This window comes from Anopheles merus, chromosome 3R (genome assembly GCF_017562075.2).
Source record: "Anopheles merus strain MAF chromosome 3R, AmerM5.1, whole genome shotgun sequence".
Taxonomy (NCBI): Eukaryota; Metazoa; Arthropoda; class Insecta; order Diptera; family Culicidae; genus Anopheles; species Anopheles merus.
Genome location: NC_054084.1, coordinates 37,400,235 through 37,426,902, shown reverse-complemented (window position 1 = coordinate 37,426,902; position 26,668 = coordinate 37,400,235). Strand labels below are relative to the sequence as shown.

Genomic DNA, 26,668 nt, shown 5'->3' with positions numbered 1-26,668 from the left:
TTTAACGTCATTCGCGTGTAGCTCGATTGCGTATAATGATGGTAATTTGGAACGGTGCCTTCAATGGACAGGAAAGCCCATAGGAAGCGTAAATAAAATTAAATGAAACATAACCGTGCGGGACGGTTTGTTTTATCGTTGTTGAAAAAGAGGGGGAATTTTCAACACAAGCGCAAGGTGGTCGAAAGTTCTTGACGAACTTTTATATCTTACAACGATAGTCATTTCAATAGTTCGGGAATGCCGCTAAGTAAAGCAATTCCCTAGATTGATTTTAGTTTTGAGAACAATTTAATAAATGTATTTCCAAAAATGGAAAAAAAAGAAAAGTATGATTTTTTAATATAAGCGTACCAATAATTATTAGAACGAATCATACTATTCATAATTCAAATGACCATCGTTCTAAGAACATAAAAAAGAAAATGTTTCCTTTAATTTGTGCAGACATATCTCTCTAAACTGTGCTGATACTACACTATAACAAGAAGCCGATAGTACCATTTCTGATGCTTTCGAGTGACTCAGCGAAGGCATGTAGCATAGATTTACTCTCTCCTTGGAAGGGATAAGAAAACACATACACACAACAACAACAAAAAACAAAAGATTGCGTCGAGCAAGATATGATTGGTTCACGTGCAACAACAGAAAACGGCCGCGTATGATGTCGAACCAGTTTGTTGTTTTGCATCGGAAATTCCCAACATAGTGACGCACCAGGAAATGAGTGGAATTTTTCCTTGCACGATGATTCATGCAACGTCGCAAGAGCCCAGTATCTTAAGCAATGGTGGGAAAAGGTTGGCTTCGTTATGGGTGATCGATAAGGCTAGTTTGAACCATGCATGTTTGCGGTATAGTTCGCTTCCTAATTTTAGTGGATAAAAGATTATTCTCTAAATTTACTCCTTTTTCCCTTATAGAACATACAAAAGCTCAAAATTTTTAAAGAAATTTGTAGATGATATTTCATTTCTTTCCTGTTCACAATGTATGTTGAATGTATTTTCCTTAATAAAGCAAATGAAGACAGCATGCAGTGTTTGAATTGATCATATTTGTTTACATAAATTTATTTAAAATTAGTTTACGGTTTATCTTTCCGTTTCTAATTAAATAAAAAATAGACATAAATAACACAATATCTAAAAGTGTCATACTGCAATGTGTAGACATTAAAATTTGAAGACATGTAAAATAATTACTCTTATCTACCTGCATGTTCATATAATCAGTTTCTCGAAGTAAATCTACCACGATCTATTTATGTTACAATTATCTCTTCATTCTACCTCTTCTCTAAGTTAGCAAAGTTTTTTGTTTGCCAAAGATCTCCACTAAATTTAACTTGTAATGAGTATATTCTGTACACTGAGGATTTGATGTGCGTTTCTTCAAATTACTCTAGCCAACTATGTACCTTACTTACTGTACACAAAATTTAAATTAAAATTTAAATTAAAAAAAAAGCCCTGAAGAAATTATAATTCAAAGATACTCAAAACAAGCACTAAACCGATCTAGAAAACGCCTCGAAAACTGTTTTTGGACAAACAATTATTACCTCCTGGTGCAGAATGGCCCGTGTTGTTGTACAGCGCATGAACGTTATTCATGTGTGGTTGGCGCTAGGAAGATGGTGTTGATGGGGTAGGAGCAACGAACGGTGTCCACTTGAGGCAGGATTGATCGATCTTAGGCATATTGCCGCGGCGCTTTACACGCTCCTCGTACTCATCCAGAACGTCCTGCAAAACAACACAACGCAACGTTTAGTGAACACATAGCAGTATAATGGTGTATTTTTTCCATAATTTGAAATCGTTTGTTCAACAGTACTCGAGCTACACTAATGTTTAAATGATAACTAATGATTTTCAATACATAGAATAAAACCATATTAAATATTCGCTAAAGCAAAACCAATCTACACGGAAAGGAATGTCTACACGAGCAGTACATATTTAATGTGCCATTAACAGACACTTTCGCGTGCACGAAATTGCATTACGATAACCATTTCCTAAGATAATGAACAAAAAGAAAGATATTAAACAAAACAACTTAAGCTAATTAGCGAGTATCCCATTCAGTACGTGGTAAGGCTACGGCCAAAGCCTGTCATTATTTGCCCGAGCAGAAAGTGATAAGGATGAAGATTAAACATTGCATTTTTTATTTTATTTTTTAATCGGCAAGTCAATGCGCCCCTCCTGCTATTATGTGCAAACAGTCTTTCGGGTCTGTACTAGTGTTGGCCGTTCCGGTCCGAACCTAGTAAAAAAGTTCCGTTCTTCATGTAGACCGTTCCGTTCCGATCCTTCATACAAAATCGTTCCGTTCCGTTCATTCCGTTCCCTTCCGTTCCGTTCATTCCGTTCGGTTCATTTCGTTCTTTCCGTTCATTCCGTTCTTTCCGTTTATTCCGTTCCGTTCAATTCGTTCTTTCCGTTCACTCCGTTCCGGTCTTTGGCGCTTCAATATTCTTAGCAAGGTGCTATCGTTTGTGCATTCCGTTCTTTGAAAAAAAACCGGCTTTGTCCGGCTGTTGCTTGCTGCATGCAAGATAACAATTCACTCTTTCTCGCACACAGTATGTGTTGCCTGTGCACTCTCCCGTGCTTACAGGAATATTCATCACACTTCGTCGCGTATCGTTTATAAAAATTGTGATAAGCGAAACCAAAAATGGTGTTGCATTTGGTATTTGTAACATCTATTATACTTTTTGTTATAATTTAGCTTGTTTTATCTAGACAAATAACTATTATAAAATTAAAATCTGTACTCATATGGCAGAACGGGTTAGAAAATATGTATTATAATATGCGAGTATGAACACCGAAAACTAAAATGTATTTATTGTTTATGCCACGATATCCACTTGATCTTGGCACTCGGCATGATTCCAATATTTGGTTATTCGATTCAAAGCATTCTGTTCCATTCGACAACCGTTTGAGTCCCGTGATCTTGTAAACGATTTGTGGGAAAAAAAACTATTTGTTGTAAATAGTTAGTGAAATTCAAATAATTAGTCAATCTCGTGATACAATCGTCAACTCGTACCACTCAATAATATCGGCATGGGTAAAAGCCTCGAATGGATCGTGCCCCCATACGCTGGGATGGTTAGCCTGCTATGGGCATTTAATTAGTTACTGATAGCCAGACCTAATAGTGGTACGGGAAAGCTTTGACCGAAAATGGGCGTCACATCTAAAAAGTTTTAAAAATGTTAGATAATAAATGCATGCTTTATATTAGCACAGCTGGTACAGCTTACTGGACATAGGTTGAACCCATCAAGATTTGGTGTCAGATATGATTTCAGATTGAAGAAACGCCTTTTCATATCCTGTAACAAGTAACAAAATCCAATCCACCACCCCCCCCCCCTCCCCCTCCCCCCCCCCCCCCCCCGGATGACAATTTGGATTCTAAGCTCTGGGTCGGTTCTTTTGCACCCCAGGTTCACGTTCCGTTCTTTTTGAAAAATGAACTACTTCCGTTCCGTTCCTTTTTTTTTAACGAAATTCCCAACACTAGTCTGTACGCTGTCCGCCAAAGCATTTCAACTTAAGACGAACATTAATAGGTAATCTGAACAACACACTAAGATAAACAGTTGCAAGCATAATACTAAACTGTATCGATCATTGAACTTTGAACATTGAAAGCTAAAAGAAAAAACCGACAACGATCTTTTTTTTGATATTCACTGCATTTGGTGAAAGGTGCAAATGGCTTAATTTCGAACGAGCTTGCAAGGTAATCGATTCTGTCTCAATACTCAATTACATATAAATTACGATAGGCGCAGAATGCAATAACTGGAATGATTATAGTATTAACTAACAAGCTGTTTATGCTACAACAGGCTTGTATAAAAGATTAAAAATGATCAGATCAAACGGAACTCGTTAGCTGAGCATAATGATTTTACGCTGCGAAAAGGCGGTATCTTGAAAAGTACCCAATTTGGTACATTGATAGCTTAGTAAGCAAAAACGCATTATATATCCCGCCATAGGAAGGTGCTCTGCATTGTATATGTTGAGACAATTCTACTGCGTTTTAAGACTTTAAATATTAACATTATAACATTATTAAGCCTCAAAAACATAACTAGCAATTGAGTTTAAAATATAAGTTAATATATTTCAAATGTAGTTATAGCCGGGCCGTAATACTCAATAACTCAAATAAATAAATAAATAAATAGTTAAAATGTTGGCCTGCATGGCCGTTTAGGACAGTGTGGCAATAGTATGATGGTAAGTATAGTATAGTAATCATACTAACTTAGTAAGTGTTGTAAGTGTTGTTTTAAAATTACCAGCACAAATTAGCAAGTATTTGAAAAAAATCAAAATTTAACAAATAGTATGAAAAATATATCAAAAAGAATATAAAAAACATTTATTTTATAGGTATAAATGTCAGCAGCTTCATGTGAGACACAAACGTGTCTTTAGACTTCTTCATAAATAACTGACCTATGCTATAGCAATAACCCTCGTTACTTGTGAAAAGCTCATCATGTATTACACAGTGCCACTCTTTAAGACACCTGAAGATGGACCTAGCCCTACAGTGGCCACTTTTTTGCTCGACGTTAAGGAGCACCACCGCAAAGAGGTAACCGCAATAGTTAGCTACTAGCCTTCGGCCAAATAAATCGACCGAGCCCCTTCCTCCTCGCTGCCTCTTCGCAAAGTTTCAGTTTTCGCAACGGGCGAAATCCCGGAAACGTCCATCAAAAGAGCAATTACACGCTAATTAGCGAGATACGGGCCAAAAAGTTCCGGAGCACCTCATTTCACAAGCCCCGACGAGCGGGACGGGAAATGCTAGCCTTCTACCAAGAGTGTGGCCGCGCGCACGCGCGTGTAAGGGAAACAGATAAACCAACGAGGTCATCTGCGAGGTGGAATGCCTCACAACCCATAACCAAAGGCGGCGAGGATCGTCCGAGCAGGGTAGCGGGCGCATACGCTTTTACCTAACTTATGCCGAAGCGCTTTTGCCCCGATCTGCTCTAGTGATCGTGATCGAAGCTATTTGCTTATTGACAGCCCAGAACGCGCTAAAACAGTAGCGGGGTGCTGTAGCGACGACTTCGTTGCTTCCTCTTTGCGAAACGACCTGCTTAAACGACTTGCCGAGTTGCGTGACAGCGGTTGACCACCAGCTGATGATGTTGGAGAGGGATCGTCGTTTCATCAAACTGTCAAATTTGTTGAAGCGTACCAATCAGGTACCGTTAGCTAGTGAGCTGTTTTACTGCGCCAAGTAGCTGACGATATCTAACACAGATCGGCCAAGCGCATCGATTGTTGCTACAATTTGTAAACTAAAAGATCGGCTGGTGATACCGATCAGCAAAGAGGCAGGCAGCAACAAAAATTAGCAATTGGCGCTGTAGTTTTGACCAATTACATCGTAACGATTGCGTACGCCAGTGCAGCTGGAAGCGAAAGAGACAACGTTACGGGCGCTGCGTATCTAAAATCAGGGAAAGTTTTCTTCAATTAAAACAAAACTAATCTTCATAACAAGTCATCCTTGTGTTAAGCAACATCGGAAGAGAGCGTCGAGGTGGGGATACCTTCCAGGTATACGCACTCAAAATTCAAATGAAGTAACCGATCGCGATAAGCTCATCGTTGATGATTAAGTTATTACTCATTAACATTTCAAAACGGACCTTTTTTGTTAATAAGAATTCGTTACACACGCCAGGACTAAATCAGTAAACCCTTTAGAGCATCATGTGTATCAATGAGGAATAAGCGAAAGAACGAGCAAAAAGAAGGTTCACTTGCTGTTGGGTAGGATGCACGACACTGCATTGCGCAAGGCGCTTAGCATACAGCTTCAAGCAGGTGGTACTGAACGCAAGAGGTAAATTATCTCAGGAATATTGAGATGCAACCTTCTGGCATCACAGCAATCCGCCCGGCAATGCATTTTAGAATAATGAATGCCATTGGAAGTTTCTTGTGGCGTAGTTAATTAAATCAGCTGCTTACGATATATGAGGTTTTATTTCAATTCCGCATATTGGAACAGAGAAAACGTGTAATCGTCTATGATTTTTTATTGTTATAATTGTATTATTTTTTCTCCAGAAAGGCTATTGTTGTGGGAAAATGAGGTAAAACTACATAATATTAATAGTTTTTTTTACACAATCTATGAATCATTCAAAAATATTTGTATGTCCTGCCCGTTATCTTGATTGATAGATTTTATGCTTGGTACTATTTTTCAAGACTTCAATTTCCTTTAAGTTTGGGCAGAACATTAATGGAGTAAAACATTCCGATCAAAATATCACTTTACACATAAGGTCGTACTTAGTCGAAAATAAGGAGTCTACCACGATAACAATCATTTGTTTTTCCTGGTGGATTATTTACTGCTCATACATGAAGACATCTTTATCGATACATTTGAATTACTATGCATCAGAAGCAATCCTACCTTTGTATTCCTTTTTCATCTTATCTGTCAACGGTTTATGATCGTGCAAAACAGAATTCATTTGATTTCATTTGATGATATGGCCTTTCTCCGAATGTAAAATGATACACCGTTTTCGAGCCCAAATAAACAACTTTAAGCTGCTTTTGAACATTGTTCAACTGTAACTAAATATTCGACGTCCAACTGATGAAATACGGATATAAATCTGAACTTCGTTCAATCGTAACTGAACAATTGAAACGCCTAAGTTGATACGATTGCTTTGTGGTCTTTTATTTTAGCCTTTAGACTGTTATAAAAATAGATAGAAATTATTCGTCAATCATTTATTTCGATACCTACCAAATTAATTATTGACTATCAAATAAGTACAAAATCAATAGAAATTAGTCTGCAACCAATTTAATTGGAAGAAATTTGGATGTATAGACGCGAAACCGAATAATATACACGTATTGTAATATTTAGAATAGCAAATGTTTACAAGCGATTGAACAATGTTCAGAAAGACATCAGCATTTCAGTTGGACGTGAAATGTTTAAGTATAATTGAAAAAATGTTCAAAGGTACTTTAACATCGTTTGTTTGGGCTTGAAAAAGGTATGTTAAACATGTCGAATTAACCATACATTTCACTTCCACCGCTGACCGCTAACCGAGAGGTAACATTTGTGAAAAAAGTGCACATTTACTATGGATTTCTGTTCGTAAGATTCCGGATTTTTCATGTTTTGACAGTTATGTGTTTTTAACTGAGAATCACTCCAGTTAGCGAACTTCCAGTTAAAAAAAACTCCAGTAAAACTCATCCAGTTAGCGGTCACCTACTATATCTCTTTTCGTTATGCAAATCGGTATTTAACGTTGTCAAATAAGACCAGTACACAGCAGAGTTGATACTATTGCAAGTTCTACCAATAAACCTAATCATAAAATTATAATTTGCAGAAAAATATCCCTTACCAGTTTTGTTTGATATACTTGTTCTGGACTGTGGCATTAATGTACGACATCATTTCACATTGCATGAAATTATGCCAAAAGTCTCAGATAAAGTGGAGGAGCTCTATAAAACATTGATATGCCAATAAATATCTGCTACAAACATGACAATTTGAATCCAGTACGAAAATAAACCCAAGCAAGAGGCTAAACATACCAGCAGCTGCATTGGAATTCACATCTGCCCAAATTGCTTTCGAACGATAAGCTTTCAAATCAAACTTAACGTCGAAGCAAAGCTCACCAACTTCACCAACCGTCGTTGGTCTCGACAGAGCAGCACCTAAAACTGTTAGACCACACCGTGCGTGTTTGGCACACCTGTGGGTGAGCAGCTTGCAACATATCCTAACTACAAGTCACGAAAGGGTTTCGGCAGTATTTAGCACATCATACGATCGGTAACTTTACGAGCCGTTGGTATAGCGCCGCCTTTAAGATGTGCATTTTAATTTGCCGCCCTCCTGCAATCCTTTGCCCGAAAGAGCTAAGCTGTGAGGTTAATCGTTCGATCACCCATCAAGAAGGGTGTTGAATTTAAGCCGGGCACCAAAATGAAAACGACGACGATCAGTGCTCGGCGTTTCTGAGGGAATGACCGAGTGGTAAAGTTGTTTACTTTTCTACCTTGATAAGTATCTTCTTCCCATGCAACGGAACCCTCTAATGGTTGCGAGATCAAGTAGCACGATCATGGCGAACGCAGGGCATTTCTGCGGTGTGCTTTTTTGTATTGAGGTACATTAGAAAAAACAAACGTACGTAATCCGGTCGAACGCAACGACGGCACCAGCTGCGAATATCATTAGTGTCAATTTATTTGCAATCAGGTTCAGCGGAATACGGCTGCTACTGTGGAGCCGGGTGCTTTCTAAGGTCCACCGATCGTAACGTTTGTTTCGGTGCAAAATTAAGAACATTCTGCTGGTGTTTTGAAATTGTAAAGAAGAGTTAGTAACTAACCCAAAACTCACAGAACACTCACACTATCCACTTTGGATGCCATTGATCATTGGCAAGGTGTTCTGCCATCGTCCGAAAATGATTGAGGAATGTTAATTAGCGCACCATTAGTATCTTCAATCGATTTTGCTTCATTAGCCTTCACAGCAAAACCTTACCGTCGCAGAAGGATAAGGCAAACAGCGCAACAGGATACAATGTTGCCATCGACCTGTCGAAACCATTAACAATGTTCGTGGTCAATCAATTTCGGCACGTACGCGTTAAGGAGCTGATGAACCATATCCCAGTACAAACCAGTGTACCTGATGCCTTTTGTTTCAACACAGAATGCTCGAAACCAGCATGCAATAACTGTAATTAGGATCGATTGCAAATCGACTGCTTACCCCACTGATAGTCCCGGTGGTAACCGAGTAAAGGAGAATGCACAATCGATCCGATAACGAACCTACCACCATTTTACGATTACCAGCCCGGAAGGGTTATTGGCGTATGTAATGTTTTAGCATGCGCACACATCTACGCTGCTCCCGACCATGGCTAAAGGATGAAACTAACCAGAGTTTGTGTTGCAATGCAATTGAACAATAATGGATAATTACCTTTAAAAGTAAATTGTTTGCAATAATTTTACAATCACTCTACAAATTATTTTTGTGCAAAATTATCATTATCAATACAATTTTGAAACCATTTCATATAATTTGTCCAGCTGCTACACATTTTCACATCCAGCGATTCAACGATAATCGTAATTCGGCACACTTTCAGTTTGATGTGAACCTTAACAGTAATTTAATAACAAAAACAACCAAAACGCTCCATAGATATGATACAATGATGATACTGGTTCACACATTTGAAAATGACCACACATTAGCATTGCCAAAATTGTATTGTTTTTGCCTCAAATCGATGAACGTAAGCATTAAGAGCCATAACAATAAAATATGATGGCATCTAATAATGCCCCTGGGACCCGCACAAAAGCGACGAAGGAAGCGTGAGCTGCTACAGAGTTCTTTGCAAACATGCCTAATTCTAACTTCATTCCTATCATTTGCTATCATTCATTAATGGTTAAGAAATCAACCTATAGCTCTCAAATGCGTGTGATTAGGGCAAATACAATTACAGAAAGATTAGCTCTGCAGACACAATTATGGTTCTTGGTCGAGGTAATAATTAGACTTCGTTATATCTGTCATTCTCTTCGTTTGCTATTGATTAAAAATCATAGATGTGAAATTGTGAATTGTGATTGTGAAATTCGTAAAGTAAGTATACAACCAAACGCACATTTGAACAGAACAAAATTACATAAAGTTTCTATAATTGTTTTCTTCTACCTAGAACCATTAATGTACTCACCAGTTTTTTTAGTATGATATGCTTTCCTTTCCAGTATTTCATCATACCGAGAGCCTGAAGCGTACTGACAATATCATAGGAGTTGATCGCCATTTCCTGGAAAAAATAAGGGAAAGCATACATTATTAACAATACTTATCGCACCATGGGAAACAAGAAGCAAATAAAAAAGAGCGATAAAAAAATATTTGCCATTTTTCAAAATTGATTCCCGAAATTGAACACTGCCCTATCTCCGATCTATCGTGCACAGTTCGCAGCTGCTCGCTGCACCGTTGCAATGGGGATAAAACATGTGAAGCATGTATGAACATCAAGCAACGCATCGCAAAAAAAAGTCTCACTATTTGATGGTACATTAATCACGCTGAACTAATGGTTATTTAATTAGTTAATCAGCTTCATAAAGTGATGGCAATCATATTTGAGGTGTGAAACATCGCTTATCATGCTACCAAAAACATTACTCTTCTGGAGCAAATAATAAAACTAAAAAAAGCAATTCACCATCTTACGCCGCTTGAACAAGCGTGCAAACGACAGCTGTCCGAGTAAATGATCTAATTATTCAAAGCTTGTGCGATCTTTAAAACAGGATTGATGATGGATCGTATACAAGCGATCGGAAGAAAAAGACAATAATGATGAAAGTGTCACTGCAACGAAACTTGTTCAACTTTATCGGTGATCAGTACCAGGAAAGCGACACTTCTGCCGAATTGGGAAGAATTTAATAGCAATTATACCCATGCTTTGCTGTGAGCATGCAGGCTATTACTGGGAACGAAAGCAATGTACGATGCAAAGAATAATTCAAAATCGATCTAACTAACACTGCATTCGTAGAACGTTAGAAGTTAATACATAACATATCTAAAGAATTGTTACAAGTGGCAAACACGAATTGCACACAAGTATTTCACTATCAAAGAATATTTCTTCGTAAATAGTATCATAAAACACATACCTGTGAGATATCTTTGATGCTAAGTGTAGTACCAGGCCGGGAGCATAAATAGGCAAGTAACACATCTTTCCAGTACGATCGATACGATATCAAACCCAAATCGGAAAGCGGTTTTTCGGGGGAGCCTATTTTGCCTTCCACTCGTGTTAGCAAATAACCTGTAAGAAAGAGACAAGAAGAAATGTAGAGTCACATGAAGGTAATATATTTTTTTGAAGGAATTTTATTTAATTCATTTGCTTTTCAGTGCTATGTTCTCCACCGCAAATCTGTTCCAACACATTTGCGTAATATTGCTGCTACCAGCGACTACTTCATGCCTATCTAAGTCCTCCTTCGCAATTCGGCACAAAACATATTCGGCTTAAACTCCACACTAACACAAAACGACACTTTGCTCTAGAAACCAGCTTTCGATCGACAGCCACGTGATTCGTGCATAAGCGGAGCGAGATTAAGCACGCACAGCCCGTAAGATGATGTGTCTTAGTTCGCAACGCAGTTTAAGAACGGCGACACAAGCAACAACGTCGAAAAACAAGCAGACGGGTAGCTATAATCGAGGCAGCAGGTGTTGCTGTTCGGTCACCAAACTGTCAAAATTTCAAACAGGAGGATTCGATTTGCTGTGATGCTTTCCATGCATTACACCGGATTCTTCGTGCGATTAACTGGTTGGCTGTCATTGGTTGTACCATTTCAAGGCTAACAGCTGTGAAGGGATCAATGACCAACGCGGATAAGCTTAGGGCATGGGCCACCATCCCTGAATAACATGTGAGAAGTTTAACAAGTCGTTTGATAAGGGTAGAGATTCTATGGAAAGTTTTTAATAGCAAAATCTACATCATCGAATTTTAAGATAAGATATTGGAACAAAACATTACTGAAAATAATTGTTGTTGGAAACAAACAAAATCATTTTGTGTTTGTTTTGACTCTTGGCGATGAGATCGAGATCTTAGGGCGCGAAAGTTATTAATTAAATTATGGCTAACATCAAAGCAAACAAACAAACAGGCAGCAAAGTTTCTCCATCTTTTGTTGTCATCTTAAAAGAGAGCTACATGCACTAACCAATGCTGGAAAAATTTGCAGACACTTTCTTCAATCGCATATTTCCCAACAGTTCCGTTGTGTGTTAGTATGAACAATGGCAGCTTTATCATCGCTTTTTACAACACTGTAGAAAATTTTATATACATGCATACCCACAAAGCTGAGACTAACGTTGTGTAGAACCATTTTATGTTTCATCATCCGTGCGCGCATGCAACTGCTTCTTCCGGAATGATCTCGCTGAGGTCTTCTCTTCTCGCAAAAATAAAATATATATAACGACAATCATGATACAGAGGTTTTTTGAACCCATTCTTAATCTCTCGTTAGCGACTCTCCATTGCTCTCTTTAGAAAAGATTATGTTCACAGCGGAACAAACGAACTCTCTCTCAGACAGATTAACAGATTCGGCTTTCCAATTTGTTCAATACTCGTGCCCCATCAGAGAAAAAAAGCGACAACCACAAAAAACGAACGAGATATCCATCTCTAACGATACACCAAATTTTACAACCACAAAAGTCCTCGAAAAACGAGGGAGGTTTTTAAGTATTTACAGATGAAATGGAAGTGCACCAGCACCTGGGAGGATGAAAGTTCATTACTTCCTGCCGGGTGGAACAACCGCTCCAGAAGCGAGGTCGGTTTGGTTCGTTCGTTTCGCCGTGTAAAACAGGAAACATATGAACCTACCTCACACCGGCGTAACAAAAATGCAATGCAACGCGGCTTGCTTATGTACACTCTTAAACGTGCCACATACACACATACACACACTCATAAAAACAAAACTAATTCGCAAAGGGTGCAAGAACTCGAAGGTTCTTCAGTTTGGTGGATCACACATACTTCCGTATGCTTTCTCGCTTGCAAACTCAATTTCCCCTACAACGACGGACGGACGGCACACATATTGCCACACGACGGTGTTGCACTGTGTAACCGGGATACCGCACCGCTCACAGCAGGAATAGAGCTGGTAACCAGGATAGCTAGACGATGCTCCAAATCGAACCGAGGGTCATTGCCTTGCACAGTGTGCGTATATACCAACACACACTAGCTACCGAAGCCCACCGCACAACAAGGTTCCTGGTTTTCCACACTGTCAGGATAAATTACTCTAAAGCTGTTCGCATAGTACATACAACAACACCCAGCCAGCTCGTGCCCATTCTACCTTCACGTGGACACATCCCAAAACGGCGGTTCGTTAATGTCGGGCTCGCACATAACATTTACAGCGCAAATGCATCGAAGAACACGGCCACCAACACCAGAGAGAGCGTGGGCTTCAAACATAAACGCTCCACACTAACGTGAAGCGAGTAACGTCAAGCGCGTAGTACGTCTATGCTCAACCCTTGGAGGAAGAAAAAAAAACATAGAAAACGGAAAAGCTCTCCTCATCGACGTTCGTCCGGGGCGTCAAAAGGGAAAACCTGAACCCGGGAAAGCGAAAATGGAAAGTAAGGTTTGGGAAAACCTATAGCCCATCGGTTGACGAAAGCGGACGACCAGCCAGACGCGGACTGCAGACAGTGCGAGTGAAAGAGACGCTGGAAAACTGACGGGCGGAAAAACGGCGCAGACAAGCAACGTACTAGGGCGCCATACCAAAGTTGCGCACTGTTGACGTAGGTTCGGGTTCGAGACTATTCACCCTCCCGTCCGTGCTATCACCACCCGTGCCCAGTCTGCTGTTCCCAGTCCCTGTCCTCCGGTTGCTCTGCTATGCTTGCTCGCTCACTCATTCCCACTTGCCAGTGTCAATTGTCTGGCAGGCCGCCGCCCTGGTTTGCATCCGACCATGTCCGAGGCGTAAGGATGGTACAACCGTCGTAGGACGCAATGCCGATGGATTTCTCTAGACGGTCGAATAATTTTTCGCACTCAGTACGCCTCAGTCTCTACATTCCCGGTGCATTGTGTTGGCGTGAAGAGAGAAAAATCGTTCTACAGTACGGCTTTCTCTTTTGCACCTGTGTGTCTAGGATTTTCCCATGTTGGTCTGCGATTGAATTAAGTGTATTAATTTTTGAAACACATGAAATGTAAGATAATAATTCTTTTTTTGCACAGTCCAAAAATATTGTTTTATTGTTTTTTTTATAATAATTGCTACTTATAGTTTGCATTTTGATCATAGCATAGAATCATAGCAAATCATTTAGCAACTAAGATTGATTGATGAACAATTTAATACATTTGTTTTATAGTATTATAATAGAATTATTATAGAAAACAAACAAAATACAATTATTTAACCTTTTTTACTGTTTTGAAACAACAACTGATGTAACTTGCAGAGTTTTTCAGCGGTCCTCTTAGGTGTGGGTAAAGTTGTTGACTCTTTATTTCGACAAATTGATTTTCTAATCATAGACAAACCCAATACGAATTTCCAAGAATCCTGTCCCAAAAGGGTGTCATAAAGTTCAGTCCCCATTATATGAAGCTCACTTCCCAAAATAAAGATTCAAGGATGTGTCCCAACACTTTGAGAGCCCCTGTAATGTAAGTCAAAGCAGCTGCGTAGATGATAATAGTATGATTCCTAGCTTGTTTTCTCCAATACATCTATGACACATTTTCAAACATTAAATCATTTCAGTTACTAGAAACTAATTTTGATAGTTTATTCGTCAAATTAGAACAATTTTTTTGAACAAATAAAAAATAAATTGAATTATTGCTGGATGTTCGGAATCGCTAAAAAGACATAAAGAATCTAATCTTATATTCGATTTATATTAAACGTGTAATTTTGTGAATAAAACCACAAAATTTTATCAAAAAATAATCATTTATCAACAACATTTTGTTGATTGAATAATAACGTATTATTCGCGTAACTCGGGGAAAGACTGTACTCTGCTATTTGCTTTTTTTTATTATTCAAGAGGGATGGCTTTGATTTTCTGAACATTTCACAATGAAATTTTTGGTTAAAGTTGGGACTTCTGACTAAATAACGATTCGTTACAGCAAATCCACTATTAAAAGGGTTTGAGCAGAATAAATACAAAAGCGATTGAAGCCTGATTAATCAATAAACAAATATGTACCAAGGTACTCAATCAAGTTATAAATTGAACTACGAAGATTGCGTTAACTTATGAACAAAATAAAACAAGGCACGAAGATGTGAACAATAATTATGACTTTACGACATCATGCCACCATGTCATCAAACTACAGACAAACTGAGCAATCCTATAAATACTACACCTTCCCAATGAGTTAGAAATCAGTCATAGTTTCTATTTAAAATAGATCTCCTTGATTACATTTGACTGTTAATGCATTTTTGACTAATGGCCCCGTTTACCCTGAGTGATGCCATCAAACCCCATTTACTAAATGGATTCATTATAGTGGTTTATGTTAAAAATTTCAACATACATCAATCATGAGTCTTTCATAGCACGCATAAGTGATGCAGCAGGACACTCATATCCTATTACTGACAGCTAGTTTTCAAACAAAACAAAAAACAAACAAAACTTGTGACTGTTCAAAACTTGCTTCAAATAATGAACATTCCGTGTTTATTCAAGTATAACTCATTATAAGCGCTTCTTAACATGCAAACATTTATCCGTTTCTGACAGCAACATGTTTTAAATTACACCCTAGCAGTATCCGTGCCATAGTGCTCAATATACAGGTAAACATTAATTTGGAATTAAAACCATGCCACTTCTCAGATTACCGAATGTACATCAAGGTAAGATACCATCATTTAGAGTCACTGCTGATTACCAGCTGTTAGATTATGGTAGTCGTTGCACACATCCCGCTCATCCAGCACGCTAACGCCCCAAAAAAATGCGCATACGACCGATAACAGATGCCTCTCTGCAACATTGTTGCAACGGTGTAGCCCGTTGGGGAATTATATGTTCAGCTAAAAAAAACTATCCCAATCCATCATCGTGCGTTAACGTCAATGGATTGCTTGATGCGTCTTTATTTCTTGTGATCGGTCTGTCTCTTCTGACTTCGCTCAACTTCCGCAGACTGTTTTTATCCCAGGCGACTAAAACCTGCGCATTCCACCGTGTATCGGCACCACTTAGCTGTTTTATAGCAGCGTGTGAGAGTTTTTTTTACATACACCCAGTTACGATGGGTAAGGTACATGTGTGTATGTGTTTTTTTGCGACGAAATTAGTTACCAGAAGATAATTAAATTACAATTTTAAGGTTCCTTTTAGCTGCATTGCTCTGCATGCAACACCAGATAAAAAAAGAATAGCCCCAAACCGAGAACGCCTCTCTTTGGTCCGACCTTTAAGTTTTTATTCTGAGAAGATCCCAGGCGGCCGTAATTGAGCAATCAATTAGTGCGATTTCAATCAACTTCTTCCACGACGCTACATGTTCCTGTGCACGGGCCCTTCCCGTTTGGCTCTCGCCATTACACCCTCCGACATTCCATTTGCATAACCGTGCAACCACTTACGGTTATGTGTATCACATTTCTCCTGGGAAACTGGCTTAGCCTCAGGATGGGAGCAGGGTTTAAAAAATAGCACCGGTGGTTCCAATTATGACTGACTGGCTCCGTACGTATAGTTTCAGTGTCTTCATCGTCAGCCGTATCGCCGCGCGACCCCCCCCCCCCCCCCCCCCACCGCACGAACATCATCGCACCATCTCCTTCTTTGTCATCGTGCGTCGTTTATTCTTTTCTGCAAGCAATTCACTTAACGCTGGGCTTTTGGATCTAGGCCGACCATGCAGTCGCTCAGGTGAGGGCCAGTCGTTTTCCCAAAGGTCAGCTTGAAATCCCATAAAGCCAGTGTCTCGTGAGAGAACGCCAAGAACCGGCAGCAGACAGATAAGCCAGCTGCGTCTACCACCACCAGCGCTTTAACTGCCCACTCGGGAATCAAACGCGATCGCTCGGCTCACATCAGCTCTTCACTCCCGGCATTGATACCACCATTCGTGACAAAGTTTCCCATGGCGAGCTGGTTTCGAGCGAGGAATGGTCCAAAAATTGATTCACATGCACCATGCTCTTCCGTGGAGCACACCGTGGAGCACGCTGCGTTAATCTTCTTTCCTGCCCTTCCCCCTCTCCCCGCCAGTCCGGTGGTCGATCTACCCCGAGTGAATGCTTAACCCTCATCGTCTGGGAAATAGACACATTCGCAGAATTTATGAATACAATTTACATCCACTTCGCTTCCAAAGTTTATTCTTCCTGTGTGCAGCCGTCGCACGCGCATCACTGGAGCATTTTTAGCTACAGGTCATTATGCGACCCCAAGCACAGCAGCGTGCAAGGGCAAATTAGAATATAACAAATTATGTTCACCCATCGAGCGATCTGCACCGAACGACCGCTGTTCGGTACATTTAGCAGCGACCAGCCGCAGAACAATGTCACTTCACGGTTAATGGTTCCCGCGTCCTCTAGTTAACTCATCAGAATGCAATGCAGACTAGATGACCAGACGACAGGGAGGAAGATCAACAAAACGATCATGGTTACTGTTTAACCAAGAATAGCTCATAGATTGATGACTAAGTTACGAAACATACTGTGCTGTGAGGTTCCTTGTTGAAATTATCGTCTTCTAACAGGTGTTTGAATATTTTCTATAGCAGTGAAAAGGAAACAAACGGTGAGCGATGTGATAGTGAATTCACTAATATTGTTATTTAACTCTTAAAGCTTTGTAAGATTCAAAAACTAAAGTTTCCGTCTTCATAAATAATCTGAAATGCCCAGACGAGATTATTATTCTATTAAATTGCGATGAATGTCGTGTTAAAATAAAAAAAAAGCGAAAAATGATATGTTGTACTCCACCAGCAGAAACAATACGATTTCCTAAGCACAACTGCTTAACCATAGAAATTGCAATGGATTTTTTTTTTCAAGGATAATGTCATCCATGTTGTTTGGTATACCGTGATAATATAATAATTATTTACATTGTTACAGTCATATGAATACAATAAACACATTTTGTAACATTTATCGATGTACAATACCTGATTATAAATCGTCTAGTCGTTGGCTCTGTTTTAATCACGATAATCGTGACATGAGATTTTGCAAAATCTTACTTATTTAACGCTGTTTCAATAATATATCGAATGATATTATGAGCAATACAGTGCCATAATCACTTGTGAGCAAGAACAAATTAAAATAGTTATATAAACAGTACAAATACAACAATTGAAAAAATAGTTTAAGACCGTGGATCAAATTTTGGGTGTACCGGGATATTCGAACGTCGCGGCGTCTGCTGCAAGTAAGGATGAGAATTAATCGCGTCCGGTCCTTCAATGACTGATTATTTAATTTCGTGGTAAATTCAGTCTGGCAACCCAGCATGAATCCAACATGACCCCGTAGGTCATTGTACAAAAGAAGAAAAAGGGTTATCGTTGTAAACACTAAACTCAAATAGAAAAGAGTTTTTTTTTCTAGAAGAGATCTAATACAAATAAAATGAAACGATACTAAAAGAATAATATTCTATGACCATTTAAATTAGAATCCAGCCAAAACGAAGCCATAACAAAGCCCCCTAATTTTCAAACGGTAAAACTCAAAGTATGCAACAACATACAGCAAACTCATTATTTTTACCAAGCAAAAGACACCTCAGACAAACGGTGCGTTTTACCGATGCAAAACCATACAGATGAACATTTTACTAAAATGTGTTTGAATGCACTAAGCCGATTACCAGTTTTATTACGGCTTTAGTTTTGCACGCCTATCGAATAAAACTTTGTTTTTTTATTCAGCATTTTCAGAAATTTGCAGCGTTTTTGTCGCCCGTGCGTCTACTACTTTTCCAAATCCCCACCGAACGAACGCTTGGTACCGGCGAGCTCATTCCACACAGCCGGCTGACTGCCGCAGCCAAAGTACGAATCTTTGCGAATCCTGACAATATTCTGGAATGAGAGCTACCAGTGCGCACGTAACGACGAGCACAAGTTCAATGAACGCAGCATACGAGAGTCAGAGTTTGTACGCCAGTCTGCCTCTTTCCACTACATACTATCAGGGTGACAGAGGGAAAGGTGGGAGCAGTGTACTACTGCGTCTGTCTGGTGTCTGGTCTAGCCGGGTCTAGACTTACTCATCCCGAGATCCTTTTCACACTCATCATTTCCAGCCAGCCGGCCACATTCTCTCGCTGCACTCAACGCTCCGAAATGGCTCTCCCTCGCAAAACGGCGTGTCTGTGAGACTCCGACCCCAAACCGACGACGATTCTGCTGGGATCTCCCTCGCCCAAAAACAACAACAACAAAAAACATCAGCTGGATACTGTACAATCCCACACCCAGGGATTGTGGAGATTGTAGACAATATTTACGTTCGTATTGTGCCAGACATCGGGGGAAAGAGATGAACAGTCTGAATGCTAAACGTCCGTGCCGTGCACACTAAGAAGAGTGAGTGAGTGAGTTATGATGGTAAGAGACTATGTGCAGCTCCGGTCCAGGCACCAGGAGCACAGGACTGTTTGCTCACTGGAGAGAGCACTCTAACGCCAAACATTGCAAAACTTCATATCCTTGATAGAAGGGTTTTAAAATTACTTTTAAAAGAACGCTCCCATATTAGTCACTCAAAACTGTATTACAATAATTTTAATTCCTCGCTACGGTTTCAGCTTGATTGAATCTATCACATCAAAGTGATGGCTTGTCTGTGCTGCTCGACTTAAACGCCTTGATTGTCTCCTCGTCCTCGGGAAATAATTTTCAATCAGCCCTGAGCGCTGTAAATCAGCCCTGAGCCCTGTAAATTGAAAAGACATGCAGTCCAATCAATCTCCTAGCCACAGACATCTTGATGACCACTTCACAGAGCAATAATAATCTCGTCTCTGGTTAACTTCTTTCAACAAACCTTAAAATCCGTTAAAAATTTAGGGTAGCCATCGTTCAGCTGAAGCAGCCGGGGCCACAGGGCTGCAAAATATTAGCACGATAAGCCAAACACGTTGCTAATTAAGCTAACCACCTTTTTATTTTGTTTCATTTGCCGCCTCCACGTCACTGGACGGCCAAGGAGGAAGGTTGTGAAGCTCTTCTGTAATATTAACAAGATGCGTTTGATAAATTGAAATCGGACCCTTCGTACACACCATAATCTACGTTCCGGTTGGCTAACTCGTACACATAATCGCGACCGCGCGGACGTTTCTTTGCCCTCATTAATGCCGCATCACACCAACAAAAGGTTACCGGAAGATGCATGAACGCACCCTTAGACGGGGCTAATTCGATATAATTTCATTAGCTTTGCTTCATTACAAATTGTTGCCTTAGTTTTAGACATTTGTTTTTATCTTTTTAATCTCCAATGCCAAGGGAAGCAATCTGTGTGTCGTCTTGCATACAGTAGCAGCTAATGATAAACGATTTAACCTTGTATTCGCACGGTCGATAAAGTTTGAAAAGTTGGGAGATGTTTTTTTCTTGTTTAGTTTTATCTTAATTGGGTGTAAACGCTTAACCATGCCATCCACTAGTCGGTGCCTATTTACATATCTTGCAACACTAATTCTAATTCTAATTCTTACAAGATAGTTCTTTACGTCAATTATCTCTTGCGTTATGGTAATAAGGACGGTAGCTGAAGATTTCTACATTTAAATGTTTATAAACTTAAAATATTCATTAAGTAAGCATTGTTTTTATTGCCTCGTTGCGAGCTGCGAGAACTGCCCAACGAGTAGTCGATCAACTTTGTTCTGGAGAGATTTTCATTTATGATGCAACCCCTTTACAATAACAGCACAAAAAGATATTTATCTCAAACAATAACATTCTCTATTTTTAACTGTTTTATGACCGCTTTCATGTATGCATTCAAATTTATAATTTACCTTCCGTTTGTTATGTTCATCAACAAAACAGTAATAATAGCTAACGAGTCTCAGATTTCACAGACGGCGATTTCGAGTTCTGTCTGCATGACAGTTTTTCAAAAGGATGCCACATACCACATACACATTTTGTGTCATTACAAACCCATTGTATATTATACAATTACACGTTATTTCAAATAACTCCCTCCCGCTTAGCAAAAGAATAAAAGTCGCCGAAAGCGACAGGTTCACAGGACCTGCCACGATCAGACATCCTCAACCCCTGGTATTGCTTATTCGTCCGCGTTGCTGTCGGCCACCTCCGGTTCGGATCTCCCAATTCATCCCAACACTTATTGCGGACTCCCTCTATCGCTCTCTTTCTCTCTTCTTTCTCTCTCTATCATCAGAAACCCTATTGTATTTTGATTCGTTCTCTCTCTCACTCTCTCGGCTATTCGTAACCAAACATCTGCACCACCTAACCGAAAATGTACTCACACTTGTGCGTCTGAAGCTGTCGAGACTAGATTACAGATCTACTCTGTCTAGACAGTTAAATTTATACCTCCCCCAGCATCGCGTTTTCGCCTCTTGCATCCACCCCCCCCCCCCCCCACACACACACACACACACACACACACACACACCGATTCGCACAGACGTCAACCACCAAACACACCCCCGAAAGGACACCAACCACGAGGAGAGATTGTCCCTTATGCAGGGGTTAAAGTATGCATTCGATTGGGGTTGGCCACCCTTTACCCGAGCCAGACGGCGAACCGAATGCTCGATAACTCGGTGCCTGCAACGGAAATCACCAACCACTGTTAAGCTATTTTTTGGATATTACATGAAGATGCATCAAAGCTTGGTGTCCGGGTAACTCATCTCCGCTGGACAAATTTGCCAATCGATGCACTGATGTTCATTCAGCATCATTCTGAAATTCAGCAGCGTCAATCAAACCGGGACAAACAAACGAGCTGGCACAAAATATGTCTCGCGGGACAAATATCCCAACGTCTGATAGACTGTTTCAGAACTGTGTGCTAAGATGGGAAAGCGGATTAGATTTTATCCACCCTTAAATAATCCTTGCTTGCCACCGGTTTTGCTGTAGACCCCTTTCTTACTCTAATTTTGCAAGCCCCAAAAACAGCGAAAACAATAGTAGCTATGTGTGCCTAAAAAGCCATGTCTAGCGTAGAGGCACTTTTTCATTACATCAAAGTACTGGGACAGTGCTTTCAGCGGACGTCAAATATGCGTCGTACGTCCTCGAACGGACAAACGACGACAAAGCAGTCTGACGATATGCACAGTGGGATGGTGATGGTCAAATTTGCATAGCCACGCATCAACGAACCTCGGGACCATACCGATACCGGTCCCGGCAGCCGTACCCCAGCATCCCTCAGTGTGGTCATTTCTCGCATTCCCAGGAGGATTGCTCTTAGTCCGTTCGCCGGAGTGCAACATCAGAAGGAGTTTGGTGTTCGGTACTTGCATGGTTGCATCTCTAGCAAATAATAGAATTACTTTCTCCGTGTCTCTCTGTCTCTCGGTTGTACACTCTATCGACGGACACAATCTCTGGCAGCTCTCAGCGCGCTGCCTAGCGAGATCCTGTGTTCCTGTGCCGACAGCCCATATGCTCTATGTGTGCTGCCGTCTCGGGCGTGCAAAATTCCATTTTGCCGTAACTGTACATCGTCGCGCGGTCATTGCACTATCGGTGGAATTGCAATGAGTATCGGTGGAATTGAACGGTTTGCACCAATACATAGGCCGGCAAAATACTGCAAAGCATAATACTCTGGATGGCTAACAACATCCCGGACGGCTCTCCCGGTTGTAGCCGCATCTCAGCATCGGTTGCGCCAAAAGGTAAATAAAATTAAATAAACAGCACAAGCGCCTCCACGCTGGATAGACGGTGGTAGCGGGAAGTAATATTCGAGGTGTAGTAAATGCCGACATGAAAGTTATGAATTATTATGATTATTAAATTGCACATTCGAGGTTCGTTGCCGCGTAGAACAGCGAATCTTGCACAGCATAGCGTAGGGGTTGAAGTTCTGAAAGTCAATCAGATAACAAGTGCATCCTTAGCGTTCGAGTAGTTACAAAGCTACAAGTCCCAACAAAAGAGCACTACAATTACACTGCCACAACGTGGGCTGCATTTGCACGCATAGGAATGAGTTTACCGCCAAATTAGACCCTCCCTAAACTACGAGTGGTTGTGGGAGAGACTTCATGGAATCAGAAAACGTATTGAACGATAACTTAATGGAGAGAATGATGTTTTCGACCTAGGAAGAATACAGATACCTTCGAATTAAAAATGGACACCTTCAATAACATTGAAAGCACGCAGACATAAATTGCAAATACATTGTTGTTGCCCGGGCATAACAGTGAGAAAACTTGTACAAAAACAAAACAAAAATACAACACAAACAACAAAAAATCGATTGTTATTCTTGCACTTCGTTAATCGAAGGAATCTTCATAAATCATGCTGGCATCAATATCACGCTTTATGCGTGCGATCCAAACCACCGACCGCCGAGGGCACACGTTGAGGACCCTTCAGCCAGACGCAATCAATTACAACAACTATGGAATGCTTTTAGAGTGCAATTCATGCACCAGCTTGCATCCCCCTCCTTAACACAGGTGGCAATGGATGGTCAAAAGGCTAGCTGGATGCAATAAAACGAACAGCATAAATGCATTTCCCACCATCCTCTGCCGTTGCTTAACGACACCAAAGCACAAAGACGAGCGAACGGAAATCAAAAGCTAATATCTAATTATGAAGGATTGCAACCTACCGCCCCTAACAGCAATCGTAAGGTCTTTACAATCTTCCCTAATCATATGTTTCGCTTATCTAGACGCCGAACAATGGACAAATGTTGCTGTACATATTTAATGTTTAAATGCTAAGTCCAAAGTTTACAAACAGTATCGTTAAGAAATTGTTTAAAGTCATATTTAATAATGTTAACAAAAACCGTTTGATTGATAACAAAATAACACTCAACTCTCAAGTTTCACAATCCACGAACGAAACAAAACAAAAAATACTTCAACCGAATATAATCAACCAATAATTCACACCATAAGATACTAATGCAGCATTACAACGGCATAAATATGACGGCCAAATAATGGTTGCTTCCCTCTCGTATAGTTGTCGAAACGCAGCGAATTGCATCAAAATTAAACCGCTCTAACGACGCGTGCGTCAATAATGATCCTATCTACGGGCGAACAGGTGAAGCAGGTTCTCCAAAAATTGAAACGGTCGCGCTAATCATGCACCCGGTGTCGGGGTGGTGGTGGTGCGTGTTTAAAACATGATACGTTACAGCGGGCCCACGGCCAGGCACATTGAAATTATGCCATTTATTACAAGATTTCTTCTTGCTTCCTGCGCGGTGGTAACGGATGCGCGTCCACACTTATGCTGGTTGATGAGCTGTTTATGATGTCATTAAATAGATAGAATAGGGCTTCCGGTCAATTTCAGAAATGGGTACTTTTTTTCTTCTCATTTTAAGCATAGCTGTTTTCAAGCTTTTTAGGAAAAACAAAACAAAAATAAAAGCAATGATAATGGACAAATGTATCAAGAGATTATTGCGATCATAAAAAATGACCCGTTGAAGCAAGGTGCGGTTGAGCAATACAATTTTGAAGCTAAATAGCTAAAACAAAGTTTTTAGTTTCAAAGGCCTAAAAATTAAATATTCGGAACAAGTTTAAAAAAACACCAGAGCTTTTAAAACCCAAATAGATAAGTTTTAATAAAAATATACAAATTCTTTGGTTTGCAATGTTATCTCGATCAAACATATTGCATCATCAATTGCATAACATCGCCATCAGCAGCGTCGCTTATCGGAGCGAAAGTTCCCGGGCCCGCAGCATAAACATAGGCTCCAGAGCATGCATTTCAATGCTGGCCGATACGGGGCGGCAATAATGCAACAGCCACGGCCAAACTACGCGCATCCCGTTCGCTGCTGCTGCTTTGTGTGCATGTGCAAGTGCTCGCACCTAATTGTGTTTACGTGCGTCCAATAGTTTGCGCACACAAACACACACACACCGTTCGGACGAGCCCTTGTTGTTGCTCCTTGTTGCCTTGCTTTCTTGCATCTCCAGCAACGCCGTCGCTCGCTCGGTCGCTCGTTCGCCGGTCTTCGTTTCCGTGGCCTCGGGTCGCAAATCCGAGGTCAACTGAGGTCACAGTCAGGACATCGCCCTCGAAAAGTGCCCGCATATGGGGGCGCCCGAAACAGGCGCACTCGAACACTCTGAACTAGCCGAACTAACTACTACTATTGCTACTACTACTACTACTACTACTACCACTCAAAGCCCTCAAAGCCCCCTTCAGTGTGGACCCTCAGCCCTTTGCTCTCTTTCTGGGACAGTTGGGCGGTGGCGACGAAATGGCGGCGGTTGGCCCGGCCTGCTGCAAAACGGCGATGGTTAGTGTGTAAGGCATAGCGAAAAAAAAAAACGTTGACTCACCGTTCAAATGAGCGACGAGCAGGCGAGAGTAGTGGAAAATGGTTGCAAAAAAAACAACGAACTATTTCCCAAACTATGCGACATCTAGACCGCACACCGATGAAAAGTCCCATCGCATTTCATCGCGTTCCGTCCGATCGATAATGTCGTCTCGAAGCGCGAAACCATTCTTTGTGCCATCTGAAAATTCGGCATTTGATTCATATGGCTCTCAAATTGCTAAAACGGACGACGCTCGGGGAGTTTTGCTAGATACAATTTTAAAATAATTTTTAAAATTAATTACTTCGCATTGCCACAAAACCCACAGGGCAAACATAATCAACCCGGGCCATCCCAACGGTACCCCTGCATTCGTCATCGTGCCCAACACATAACTACACTCATCTTCGATCCGATTCCCTTGCCATTACGCCCTCCTGCCATCATTCTTATTTCTATGCTTAGTTATGCTTTGTGTTGCATTGGCCCCGGCTATCAAATCCATTTTCCCCGACATGCTCATTCTCCTCATTATCTCTCGAGGGTCCTTCATCCTTGCCCGGCAGAAGCAATTATTAGAAATGTGTTTACTTTGTACTGTAGCATTCGAGCAGGACTTTTGTTCAAGTGCCATTGCCGGCGTGCCCCTTTATACAGATGGGAGCGATTGGCGCCACACGTGCTGCCCCCCCCCCCCCCCCAATACGTGGCGTGGCCATGGTTTCCCTCCCACCCGCCAGAGAGCGAACGTCGTAAATCAATGCATATCGGTGCATAACGGGGAGCGGTTATCATCACGCCGATGCAAACATTCCCTGCTGGCGCATCTGTCTTCGCAAGTCTGCTATCTCTCACACACACACATCAAACCTGAAGGAGGCTTGCACACAATCAGTGACTTTGCTCGCGCTGTTTGCAGGTGAGGCTCTCTCGTACCCTTTTGCTATCTATTTCCGCGCGCTTGTGTACATGTTCTTTGATGCTAGTAATGCGCCGGGTACGGAATTTTGCTCGTGTTGTTGTGTGCGAATCGACAGCTGCGCTTCACCCGGACAAATAGCAATAACACACACAATGGGGAGGGAATGGTGGGAAACGAAAATGGATGCATTTCCGTGTGGCACTGCTCTGTGCGGGATGGCGAATTTCAAAAATTGTTCGGCAAAAACGGAGCAAATTTTTGGAGAGCATAGCAAAGAACAATTATCGCTGTACAATTTTGGGAGCACTCTATATGTTTTATTACATTTTCCTTGCTATACGTCATAATGCCATAATTACCAGAAAATAATAACGTATTAATTCGACTCCAACTAGGTAAATAAACACTCTTTGAAAATCCGATTATTAAACCATGAAATTAGAAGTAGTAACTACTGAAGATGTATTAAATGCAGGAATT

The 26,668-nt window shown here is 40.7% G+C and overlaps 1 protein-coding gene across 1 annotated transcript in view; it reads right to left on the bottom strand.

The window, feature by feature from the left end:
- Window positions 1-1,050: 1,050 nt before the first annotated feature.
- LOC121596866 (histone acetyltransferase KAT7) overlaps window positions 1,051-26,668 on the bottom strand; it is a 61,620-nt gene continuing 36,002 nt past the window's right edge. Inside the window, exons 6-8 of the mRNA XM_041922202.1 lie at window positions 10,803-10,960; window positions 9,836-9,931; window positions 1,051-1,751 (exon numbers count right to left, since the gene is read on the bottom strand). Coding sequence (XP_041778136.1) covers window positions 1,632-1,751; window positions 9,836-9,931; window positions 10,803-10,960 — 374 coding nt within the window. The 3' untranslated portion in view covers window positions 1,051-1,631. The remainder of the gene's footprint in view (window positions 1,752-9,835; window positions 9,932-10,802; window positions 10,961-26,668) is intronic.